Source organism: Xiphophorus hellerii, chromosome 8 (genome assembly GCF_003331165.1).
Source record: "Xiphophorus hellerii strain 12219 chromosome 8, Xiphophorus_hellerii-4.1, whole genome shotgun sequence".
In the NCBI taxonomy this organism is placed as follows: Eukaryota; Metazoa; Chordata; class Actinopteri; order Cyprinodontiformes; family Poeciliidae; genus Xiphophorus; species Xiphophorus hellerii.
In genome coordinates, this window is record NC_045679.1 from 19917783 (window position 1) to 19930274 (window position 12492).

The window sequence follows — 12492 nt, forward strand, 5'->3', positions numbered from 1 at the left end:
GATTTTAATTAAAGTTATGAGCAATTCCCTAAAATATATGGCATCTAGCAAATAGAGATAATTTAGGAAATCCAAACTGACTTAAGAAATAAAAGATTTACAATGATTTAATGTCAGATTGCAAGACATAAAATGTGTTTTTATATATATATATAGGGCATGTAAACATCTGATTTCAGCTGTACCACTAAAAACTTTCTATGGATTCATAGACCAGCACCCATTTCCATATCGTTTCCTGTCCAAGAATGTTCCCACATCATATACGTACTATTTTGGTGCGATAAAGCGAGAGAAATTACTAAGCCGCTTACAACGCAGGAAGCAGATTAATTAAGTCTTGATGGGAACAGTAAAGGGTTTACACTAAGAGGCTTGGAACATCTGAAACCACCAACATGACGGCAGCTAAATGTTGATTTTTATCAAACCTTGCATGCTGCACACATGCATGAAGCTGCTTCAAATAGATGCAACAGAGCCCCCTAGAGATTTCCTGTAGTCTGATGTGACATAAATTCTTTGACATGCAGATAATTTAAGCTTGAATGGCTGATATGAGACATCATAAAAATAGCTACACATTAGTATTCAATGTGGTATTTCTTCATCACTTTTCTTCACAAACCTAGATGTTTTACCTTGTTGTATTTCTCTTTCTAAACAAACTTACATTGTGTTCCATCCACTTATTCTTGTACTAACAATGGGTACAGCATGGAAATGAAATATAAATAGGGGAATTGTATCCCAGAAAACCATCAATTTGTAAGAGTTACCTCACATGACGCAGGAAGGTTATTACTGCCGACTTGTGTATGTACTTTTTGGTGAAGTATATTTTGCCTTCAAAGAACCACTTTTTTGCACCAGTAGATAATACATGAGATAACAAGCCAATGCCTTAGTGTAAAGTTAAGCATACATTACTTTCCTTCGTGGAGTCTGAACTTTGAAAAGAAATATATTGTTTTAATAAAACTATGAACTCCTAGGCTAGAATCTGACATTTACCTTTAAAGTCATACTTTCTACTATCATACCACTTCTTTTTTAGGACACCATCTTTCTTTGGGTCAAAGGGAATTCTGGATGGTATAGAGTAGAAGATGGCCTTTTTACACCACTCTTGGCCCTGAGCTAAGATGTCGAGCCAGGGCAACATTTACAGCTCTGTTGGCCTGAGGGTTTCAGTCATTATGTATTTACGGCTTCAAATTCTGGATCACTCCCTTTCTGGCCCAGGGCTTTTATGTTGCTTTCAAAGTCAAACGAGTTCATTTCTCATGCCTTAATTTAACCCTGGGTGACAGGGTTGAACTATCACTAACACCTGTGGATTATTCAGCACCTGAAGCATGCCATTATAACCACTCCTATTTCTGAGAACTCAAGAAAATGTAGGCCACAGAAGTAAAGTTTCGACCTCCCAGACTTAGAATTGTTCAGTCCAAATCATGAACATTGATATCACAAACATTAGAATTTTGGGGGGTAAAAATAGGACAAAGGGGAACACATATCGAGAATATCACAGTGCATCTCTTTAAATGAGAGGTGTCAGCTGTGTTTTTTATAATATGTAGAAGCCCCAATGCACCATGTATAAGCAACCAATGTGGGTAGCTTAATAGAAAAATAATACACATAATTTTTTTGTGGGTTTTCTTATGCCACAGATGAGAGTTGCCCCTTATAGTAACTTCACAGTATTGCATTGTCCTACTCACCCATCTCTCTCTGCTTCCTTTTTCTCAAGGTCTTGAATGACATCCAGCAGGACCTTAATCGTATTCTGGCTTGTCTCCAGGACACCCTCCAGACTGTGAAGCTGGTTCTGCAAGCTACGAATATCATGCAGGGGTCCATTGGGACTCAGGAGCTTTTCCGTCACCCGTGATGGGTCCAGTTTACACCTGGCCCCAGACATCAACCCTCCAAGAATTTCCTGAACCTGTCTTAAAGTGTCAGCTTTTGTGGGACTCAGCGGCCCAGTTGCAGGCTGACCCCCAGAGGCAGAGCAGCCCCTGGCACCAGAGCAGCCCTGCTGGTTAGGTGGCAGCGAGTGTTGGCTGTTTGGTGTGTTGGGCCTGACGCTGGCTCCTGAGCAGAGCATTTTGTGTAGCACCCCAAGCTGAGCCTGGGCTGAGCTAAGACAGCTGGGCTTAAAACAGGCCTTGGCAGGGGAGGAGGTAGAGGAGCGCCTCTCTCCCTTCATCACAGCAACTGGCGGAGTTTGAGCTCTGTGCTTCAGAGAACTGGGTCTCCCACAGAACTTGGGTGAGTCTGTACACTTCATATCCATTGTATCCTCCTTTTTCTCTTCCCTCTCCATACCTTTTTCATTGGCCTTGCTCTCTGTCCTGAGCATGGGTGTTAGGGCTGTGGCAACTGCAGGTTCACTTCCTTTTTTCCGTGGTGTGTAGGGAGGAGGTGGTGGAGGAGGAGGTGGAAGTCGAATGCCCCTCTTATCCTGAGCATTATAGGGGGCTTGAGAAGGGGGAGTGTATGGTGGTGCAGCACGAAATTTTGAAGAGTACAAAGGAACAGCTTTAGTTGGAGTCCCACAAGCTTGAGTATTCTGAAGAGTGGACACATATGCTTTCACAATTGGAGGTGGAGAAGTGCACGATTCAAGTCTAGGGACAGGGGAGGGATAAAGGGTTATCCCAGTGCTGGCAGGGGGGTTGTTTTGCACTGTTTGGTACGGTATGTTACAATGAGATACTGTTTGTATAACAGTGGTGTAAGAAGGTGATGTTTGATTAATCTGGGGTGTGTGGGGTCCACCTGGATGAGTACTGGTGTAATATGATATGGATGTGCAAGACAGGGCAGTCTGAGTCACAATTGTACAGGGTGTGAGGTTTGTGAGTGATACATTATTTGTTGGACCTGATGGTGGTTGTTGATGTCTTACATTTGGGACAGCATTGGGCTGTTTGTTAGGTTCACAAGATGTTAAAATGGTGCTTACATTTGGAGTAGGGGTGGAACAGGTTAAGGAAGAGGATGATATTGATACTGGGGATATGCAGTTATATGATGAGGACTGAGGGGCAGTAAAGGAAGGACTTGAGCAAGCAGCAGTTTTGCTGGGTGGTGTTGGTGGAGACAAAACAGTATAATAAGGAATAGGGCTTTGGGCAGCAGAAGGTGCAGGAGTGGAGGAAATAGGTAGGATGTTTGGTGGAGGATTAGTGACACTTTCTGGCTTAGTAGGAGATGAAGAAGCTGCCTTATAGCCTTTTTCAGTGATTTGTAGTGGTGCATTTGCCGGTGTTGGAGGAGAAGTACAGTAAGGCACAGTAGAAATTTTGGTGGTGGGAGGGTTTTCAGCTGCAGAAGCAGACACTTGTATGTCAGAATGTAAGCTGGGTGATGCAACTAAAGGTGGAGAGGCAACAGAGCTACAAGTTGGCAATTGTGTAGTGCAAGGTTTATGATTTGGGGAAGATGGACATGGAGAGTTTGCTTGTTTTTGAGGGGTACACTGCTCAACATTTTGAGGTAGGGTTCGACAAGAATTAGTGGTTTGAATTTGTGTTGAGCAGTGTTCGTCACTCAAATTTAGAGACTGATGTTTACGTTCATTTTGACTTTGGGTGGTGCAATGCTTTGAAGCTGGAGGTGAAGATGGACCCTCAGTTTGAACTTCAGTTGTACACAGTTTGGTATTTGTAGGAGGAGGCGATCGAGGGGGGCTTTCAGTTTGTGTGGGAGTGGTGCAGAAGTGCACTTCTTTTCCAGGATCACTTGTTGTCCGGCTTAGGCGCTTTCTCCTCCTTACTACTGAAGGAGTGCTACTTCCCTGGCGCTTGGGACCATCTCGACAAGATACTGAAGAACTGTGACACAGATCACTATTGTGAAGAACTGAAGGTGGACAGCTGTGTCTGGATGGTTTTACCATAACACCTGACTTAATTTCTGTCTTTGATACTTTAGATCTTCGTTCTACCACAGTTTTATCCCCACAGCTCAGAGGTCTACTCTGATCTTTGGACCCAAGCAGCACATGGTTGTGGCTAAGGTACTCATCTTGAGAGTCATGCTCATCATCTCCATCCACACCAACTGAGTCCCCAGTGCTTTGGCTACGTGCATGGGTGGATGAGAGAGACTGAGGTTTTTTGAGGCATGGTGAAGTCTGAATGGCTGTGCTGGTGCTTGTACTGGGTCTTCGTGTCATTGGTAAAGTTAGAGAGTTAGACTGTGGTGGCACCCAACATCTGCGTGTAGGACCAGGTGTTAGTGGATGAGGTGGGGCTCGTGCTAAAAAAGCAGCCACCTTTTCTATTGTACTTGCCATATCCCCACGCACAGCCCCCACCACAGAGGTTTGACCAAGTAGGCCCTCAGTGTGTGGTCTGTCTGTCCATGGCTGAGGGGACATGGTGTTGTGTTTCCGGAGAGGATGTGGGCTGTCACGGTCCTTGGCAGTCCGTTGACGGGTGTTATTTTCCCCTGTTGCACTGTTGCCACTACTGCTACTGCCATCCTCAAGGTCTTTGAAGCGAACCTGATGGGTGCGGTTGCGACGGCGCTTGAGGCGACTTTCAATATCTGGTGAGTCTCGATTAAGCAGCACAGAGCGTACAGTCATTGTTCCAGGCAGTTTGTCCGCCAAGGTGCTCTTGCCGTTGCTTTGGCCTGTGAGCAAGTGATTAGGCTCCTTGCTCACCATTTCTCTGGCCACTCTGTTTCTTCCCCAACATTCACAGGCAGTTTGCCGTTTTAAAGGCCTTTTTGTTCATGTGTCAACAAGGAAAGTACGTTTTTCATTACTGTTTTGCTATAGTATTAAATGCATGTGAGAGCTATGTACTTTATTGATGAGTCCCATTTTCCTCATAAAACCGAACAAAGTTCGGTCAACTCCTGCAAAGCTTAGTCCATTTGTAGAATAATTGTCCTTAAGAAGAATTACTACAATGTCCACAGGTAAAGGTAAACCAACATCATAGACAGTAAAAAGGGTGTGTCAGATCACTGTGACCAATGCTAAGTTCTACAGCAACTGTGATATTTTACCTTCACTTCTACAAAAATATGACATATTAAGATAAATTAGAGAAAAGCAGCATCAAATTTTGTTAAAGTGAACATGTCCATGCTTTTATATGTCCTTTAAATATTTGCACATTTTCCTTTACTCCCATTTCTCCTAATTTCCCCTTGCAAATATCATGATGAGGCCAAAAAGGCTTGCAATGCCAATGGGCAGAGAGTCAGGGAATATAGCCTGTTCATCCTTAGGTTTGCATACTTGGCAGTCCCTTCTTGTACTCATGTTTTGTCCCCTGATCCCTCAGGAGATCCAGTAGCCTATGTATGGGATGGTCTTCGGAGGGTTTTCCCATAACGAGCTGCCTTTTGAAACTTATGTCGTCAAGACTGCTTTGTCTGTTTCGTTGATTTCACTTTCTGTATTTCAGTTGTGGAGTCAAAGTGTCATTCTCCCATGGCTGAAGATGGTGCTAGCTCCTACAGAAAAGTACACAAAAAGGGGAAAAAAGAAGAGACTGTAGTTGTTTACAAATGCATATCTGTTTAAGCAGTTGTTTGAGATAGGATGACATAAGGTAAGCAGCTATTTTGAAATGAATAAGGGTACAGTCCACACAGTGGGAGGAAGAAGAATACATTAGTTAGGAGAAACGACTGAAGAGTTGGAGGTGGACGACTACAAGCAGCGGAGAAATAAACGCCCCAAACAAGTGAAAAGGGATTGTAATTAAGGCCTATTCATATTGGCTGAAGGGGATACTTATATTTTATGTCTATTTGATTTTCTCTGTATCATTAGGAATTGTTAAACGTGGCGTTGCTGTAGAAGCAATAAAAAGTGTTTTTTTCCAGCTCTTGGGAACACAGAATGACTGTTATCATATTTCCCATGTGCATGTGTCTCACAGATTTTTCTTTTCCTCTATGTTTTAACAGTCTGCAGCTCTGTTATCAGTTCTTGATGATCTGCCACGATGACAACCTCTCTGATTCATCTGGCCACTCTGTGGCAGTCTGTCTACCATGCTGTGGTTAGTAGTATGTTCTTGTCTCTCTGATGCTGCGGCATGTTTGTGACACACACACACACATATATATATATATATATATATATATATATATACTGTATATCAATTCCACTGCTTGTCCGTGTTGCTAGCAGTCAGGCGTGATGCTGTCGTCTGCCTTACAGGATCCATGGATTTCTTCCTTGTTATCTCCTCATGATAGCCCCTGACACTGACAGGCCCACGCGCTAATTCTGGGTGCGAGTGTGACTGTCCGTACTCTTATCTTCTGTGGGAGGGGTAATTAGTGACTCCTTCACAGCTCCCAGGTTATTTAGGGAGTGTGATACCCGAGGCCCTGCCACATTTATTTATGTCCACCATTTTTTTTCTTGCTTTCTCTCTCTCTTTTTGTTGCTCTGAGGAGAGGGATCTTTGTCACAGCCGCACCCTTCCGTCAACCTCTTTAAAAACATGGTTATTAGGATTAATTATGATTACAGTCACACAGACAGAGCCTTAAGGAAAATAACAACCATAGTGAATTATTAAACATACCACAAAGTTCTGATTCTTTTTACTTTCTTATCACTTCTATGTGTAAAGATGAGCTAAATCACCAAGACCAAATCTCTCTTCGAAACGATAAATATTCTTATGCACGGATGATCTATTTTTCTGCTACAGAGGCTTAAAATACAAAAACAAGGATTTATCTTTAGCTCAATAAGGTGCCTTGCAAAACTATTCATACCTCCTAAAGGGGGCATTATGCAAAATCAACCTTTGGGCTTTATGTCATAATGTTATGCCCTCATCAAAAACATACCCAGAGTGCTGTTTTGATTCAGTCATGCAAGTTTTGAGGGATCATTGAATCTCCTGTGGCAACCAATTGAGGTGCCCTAACACGTTCTTCTGCAATGCACCGCCTAATTCCCCAAAGTTTTGCCTTAGAGCTGCAGTCTCCAGCAAAGCACCCTCTCCTTGCACTTCCCCAGCACATCTCCACCAGACTAGCAGCAGCCAAAGTTAGCAAACATCTGGTGGAACTGTGCATCTGCTGAGCTTATCATACAAACTACAATACTTCTAATAACGGTTGTACAATGGACAGCATGAGAAGCATTGTTGTGTTGACATCCCTGAAGGGTGAGTGTTGGAAAGGGTAGGAGGTTTTTGATTAAATGGAGACCAATTTTTCTGTCTGATGCAAAGTTGAAATGTTTTTAAGTTGTTTATGACATAATACAGCATTTTCATAAGAAATGGAGGCAACATGCTTGATTGGGTTATAAAATGTCTCTCTGTGCCTGGCAAGCACATAATACCCAGTCTTAAAACATCTTCAGCTTTTATTACTTTATAACCACAAATATCAGTTCGCTATAAAAGGATTTTATGTGCAGTAAAACAATTTGAATTTCATGTATCATTTTCCACTTTGCAATTATTCATTACTTTGTGTTTTTTGACTGTTAGTCTATCACTCAAAATCCCCCAAAATGACCCAAGGTTTGTGGTTGTAATTAGACTTGTGTAAAAGTTTGAGTAGTAAATACAAATTTTGTTCTTTGTGTTTGATATTTATATTATTTCACAACTCTACCAGGATAAAATTCTCTTCAGACTTTCCAGTTTCATCCATACACCGCCAAAGGAGCATTACCCTCTCTTATTCTATGGGCTGTCATCCTGAGTGTGCTCTCATTCTATCTTACTTGAAACCAGGCCTATTTTTCTCATTTTCACCCATCACTTGTATCTTCCTCTCCACCTTTACGACACTGCTGAAAATCTCCCGTCCACATCCAAATTCTTCGCTCTCAGCCTGCAAACTAGCCTTGGGTCAAAATTTATGCCGACAGTTTAATGAATCCATACCCTCTTAATGCTGCATGAGCTCACTCCAGGGGCTGAGGCCAGCCATTTACCCACATGTGACATTTCCATGTTAAGCTTTTATTGGCAGACAAGAAATAAATCACCAGGCAAGAGGATGAACGTGTGCAACGGCATAACGCCAACAGGGGTCAGAACTCTCTATCGTTATTATTTAAGATTTACTCTAGCCCTCTTGCTTCCTGCTAGTGTATGCGAGAAGGCTTTACTCCAAGTACAGGCATCTATCCCCTCATGTGGGGCGACAATAATGCCTGCATCGCATCCAACTCCATCCATCCATCCATCCATTTTCTGTTCACCCTTTGTCCCTAATGGGGTCGGGAGGGTTGCTGGTGCCCATCTCCAGCTACGTTCCAGGCGGGAGGCGGGGTTCACCCTGGACAGGTCGCCAGTCTGTCGCAGGGCAACACAAAGACATACAGGACAAACAACCATTCACACACACACACACCCCTAGGGAGAATTTAGATAGACCAATTAACCTAACAGTCATGTTTTTGGACTGTGGGAGGAAGCCGGAGTACCCGGAGAGAACCCACGCATGCACAGGGAGAACATGCAAACTCCATGCAGAAAGACCCCGGCCGGGAATCGAACCCAGGACCTTCTTGCTGCAAGGCAACAGTGCTACCAACTGCGCCACTGTGCAGCCCCGCATCCAACTCTTCTTTTCTAAACCACGGTTACTCAGAGGAGCACAGATCTCATGGACTCAAGAATCAAGAACATCCTGGATGTGCAAATCTGATTGTAATTTTCTGAGCCCGGAGTCCTACAGGAGTGGTGAGAATTACATCCATGACAATAACAAACCTTTGGCTCTCCCTGTGCCAGGGAGGTAGGGGGGTTCTGTGGTTTGAATTGTTATGTAAAGTCATGTCAGATCAGATTGTCTAAGCATGCCTAAATTTGTCAGACAGGACTAAGAGGAGGAGGAGGCAGGAAGAGGAAGGAGAAGAGATAGACATGCTTAGTTATATTTAGAGATGCTATGAGACACACAATGAACTGCGAGGAGTGGGATTCTGAATAAGTAAGAGGGAAATGGGGCGGAGGGAAAAAGCAGGGGTGGTGGAGGGAGGGGTGGCGGGGGCGTGGGGAGAGTTGGGTTGGCAGGCCGCAAAGCAGGAGGGAACAACCCCTGGCAGCAGAGGAAATGTCATGGTTAGGGTTCAGTGAAGTGGTAAATCGGGAGCATCAGCGCGTCAGGGCATTTAAGGGTTTACTGAAGAGGAACTAAGAAAAGCTATATGATCAGTCATTGGCCCTGTGAACACAAAGAGGCTCCTGGTTTATACCTGTGCTCTGTCACAGGAATTAACAATGCTCTCATGGCTCTCACAGTAGATGCAACCCGCATCAGCCGTTGCAGTTCTCCTGCGGTCTTGTCAAAAGGGATCACCAATTCAAGAACAGCTCCCTGGGAGTTGCTATTAGATGCCTATTTTGTCAGGTAAGCACTGTGTTCAGCAAAGCGCAGCAAAGTCTCACGCAAGCGGGTGTTTCAGTTTATTTGATACAATACAAGCAGCGAGTGAATTAAAAATTGCAAATGTACGACTTTGTGGTGACAAAGATTTCTCTGTAAACACAAGCACATGCATATGTAAGCAATCTTAAACCACACACTCCCGGAAATTATACGGATGCCTTTTGGAAATAAGGGAGTAAACAACTTTGACCTAAAGCAGCTATAATAAGCAGTTTTTTTTTTTTTTTGCTATTTAGGAAAATAACACATTCTCAGTAAGATGAGCATCCTTGGATTGTCCTGTGAAGGAGACAGAAGAGCTTTAAACCAGTTCATTTGCATTTAACATCCTTCACTCGACTTCCCCTAAATAAAATCCACTGCTGCATAAATGGCAGATTGAAGTTGACAAGGCTATTGTTGGACATGAGGAGTCATATTTTATGTAAAACATGTTTGAGTGTCCTGATAACGTGCTACATACTGTAAGTCTGATGCCATTTCATTTGTGGTTTGTCACAAGCCTACAAGTAGAACAGATAGATGGCAGCAACTCAATTTTAGGATGTTTTTTTTCAGTAGGGTCTGGGCTTGTCAGAGTTGATTACAAAATGTATAGATATAAATACAGTGTAAAATGTATTTTACATATAGAAAATACATTGGAAAGTTTCTGTTAAAAAACAAAGATTTTTAACCATTTTTCCCCCTTTTCCACATTGTGGACCCAAAATGGGTTCCAGAGTAAAAATGTTGTCTATGTGTATTTGTGTGGACAATGAAATGCATCTTTTGTGAAAAAGGAGACGTATTAGCACAAACATGAACCTGACCTATAATCTGAAATGCATCATATGTGTCATACAAAAACAACAACAACAACGGAGGATTACATGTTTCTAATGGTCCTGCAGCTGCTGCAGCACCTCAATAAAGGTAAAAAAGTTCCACAAAAGTCTGGTGAATGTTGTTCACCATTCTTGTTTTCTTGTCGTGTTTACCTCTAATCTCTTGTGGTGGTGTTATGCACAGGTCCAATACTTGATATTTAACGCCACTTACAGGTCTGGAGGAGTAAAAACAACATCTTGTTTTTGTGTAGATGAAAACATTTCTGAAAACAGTCCCATGTGGACACGTGTATTTTTGAAACTGGGGCCAGAAGACAACCTGTAAGAGGCTCTCGTAGACTTGAGACTAGAGTAGACGTTCAACCCACAGCAGGACAATAACAGTAAACATACAGCTGGAATCCAATTGAGAATCTGTGGCAAAAGATTTGAGATGCACTCTATACAAATACAAGTTTCTGAGTATTATTTGACATGAATGTTCAAACAGTTCAGATTTTTTCTTCCCCTTCACCGTTATGCACTACTTGTTGAGGGTCTATCACAAAAAATCCAAATAATCTACACTGATATTTGTGGTAATAACAATGACAAAAAGTGAAAAACATGCAGCATGAGTACTTTTGCAAACACTAGCTGGAAACACTGTATGGTGTGGATGCATTTGACTGATCTCATCAATTCAACCAATCCAAGCAGCAAATCAAATCATGCAAAGAAAATTTTGGTATTAAATGCACTGCATGGGAACTCAGTGAGTACAACCATTATGATTGTGTTCAGACGCTGTTGTAATAACCTGTTTGTCTAAAACGATCTCCGTGTGGCCTTTTAAAAACCAACGAGAGACACAATTCATGAGCCGAAGTGAAAGCATTGTACAAAACATGCCCACAAAATTACTTTTGTAAATAAATATACACTTATGACTCAAATCACTTAAGATAACGACGGAGCATTAAACCATCTGGTTCATTGTTGTCTGAATGTGTTCTAGATACAAACCTAAGCTGTTAGTGTGGCAGTGCAGCCTGGCGTGGCTTTTCTTGTGTCAGCCTGACCTATTTGTTTTTTCTTGCAGATTTTTACTGAAAGAAAATAGGTATTGGAGTGTTGCTCCTTAAAGCTGTACATTTTTGTGTGACACTAAAATGCAATCCAGATACACTAGTTGCAAATAATGAGCCTCAATCATTAACATTTGAAACAGCTTATATGATTCTATGAGCTCTATTTGCCATTTAGGTGGGCAATCTAATATTTACAACTTGTCTTAGCTACCATGTAAAGGTTTACTAAAGCACATGCTGCTTGTTTTGAGATGAAACATATCCTTATGCAGCATTTTCTTCGTATTTGATGAAGAAACATCAAGCTGTCAAATAAGTCTCCTGGTTGTTGCTTAATACCTCTGATCATAAATTGAAAATGTTTTATGCAAGTTAACTTCTGCTGCCATTAATTATAATTTACATTAACATAAATGTTTGCAGAGTCATTGGTTCAGCTCTTCATAAGGAAGACGGATCACAACTGTTTGAGTTTTCCTTCCAGAATGTGTTTGCCAATAATGATTTGTTCCATCTGTCCTCCTCTGACCAAAATCCTTTGCCTAATTTGAAATTCCTATTTGTAGGCCAGTGAATTGGAGCAAGCATACTCAAGCAACTGTGTGCAAATTTGAGAATGTCTGCCTATCACAAGAAGATTGAGCAAACATTGCTTTCTCATTAGATAATTTATTATTTGGGTTCTGCATCCATCATTGCAAAAAAGTTTTACTGAAGTTTAAAGTTAATATCTTGTCAGGAACAAAGCATAGCACGCTCATAGATTCTCTGCTTAGCTGCAGAAAAGCCATGTCACTTCTTTACAAATCAACGAGTACATAATAGTGCATTGCCTCTAAAGCCAAGTCAATGTCAGCTTTATGAAAACAGCTGGCCAGCAGACAGAAAAGCTCTCCAAGTGTTGAGAAACTGAATGACAGAAAAATGGAGATTGGTAAATACTTAGCCGATGGGAAAAGAAAGACAACTGAAATTGATTCTCTATACATGTATGTAACTTATGCTTATTATGCTGACTTGCTGACAGATAATATGTTAAATAAGAAAGAAAAAAAAGTATTTCTACTCATTATCTACTTCAAAATTCCGCACTCCCTTTTCTAGATGCTAATTTGTAAACACATTTTGGACTAAACCCAAAGTTAGTAATGGCAGATGGTAACTAAAATTAAGCCTGG

General features: G+C 41.8%; 1 protein-coding gene across 6 annotated transcripts in view; it reads right to left on the reverse strand.

The window, feature by feature from the left end:
• Window positions 1-12492, reverse strand: part of LOC116724250 (proline-rich protein 36) — a 58289-nt gene that overhangs the window by 34859 nt on the left and 10938 nt on the right. For all 6 annotated transcript variants that reach the window (XR_004340127.1, XR_004340126.1, XM_032569778.1 and 3 more), the window contains exon 2: window positions 1731-5487. Coding sequence is in view for 4 of the 6 variants with exons in the window: in XM_032569778.1 (XP_032425669.1) it covers window positions 1731-4687 (2957 nt within the window). In the remaining 2 variants the exon portion in view is untranslated. The remainder of the gene's footprint in view (window positions 1-1730; window positions 5488-12492) is intronic.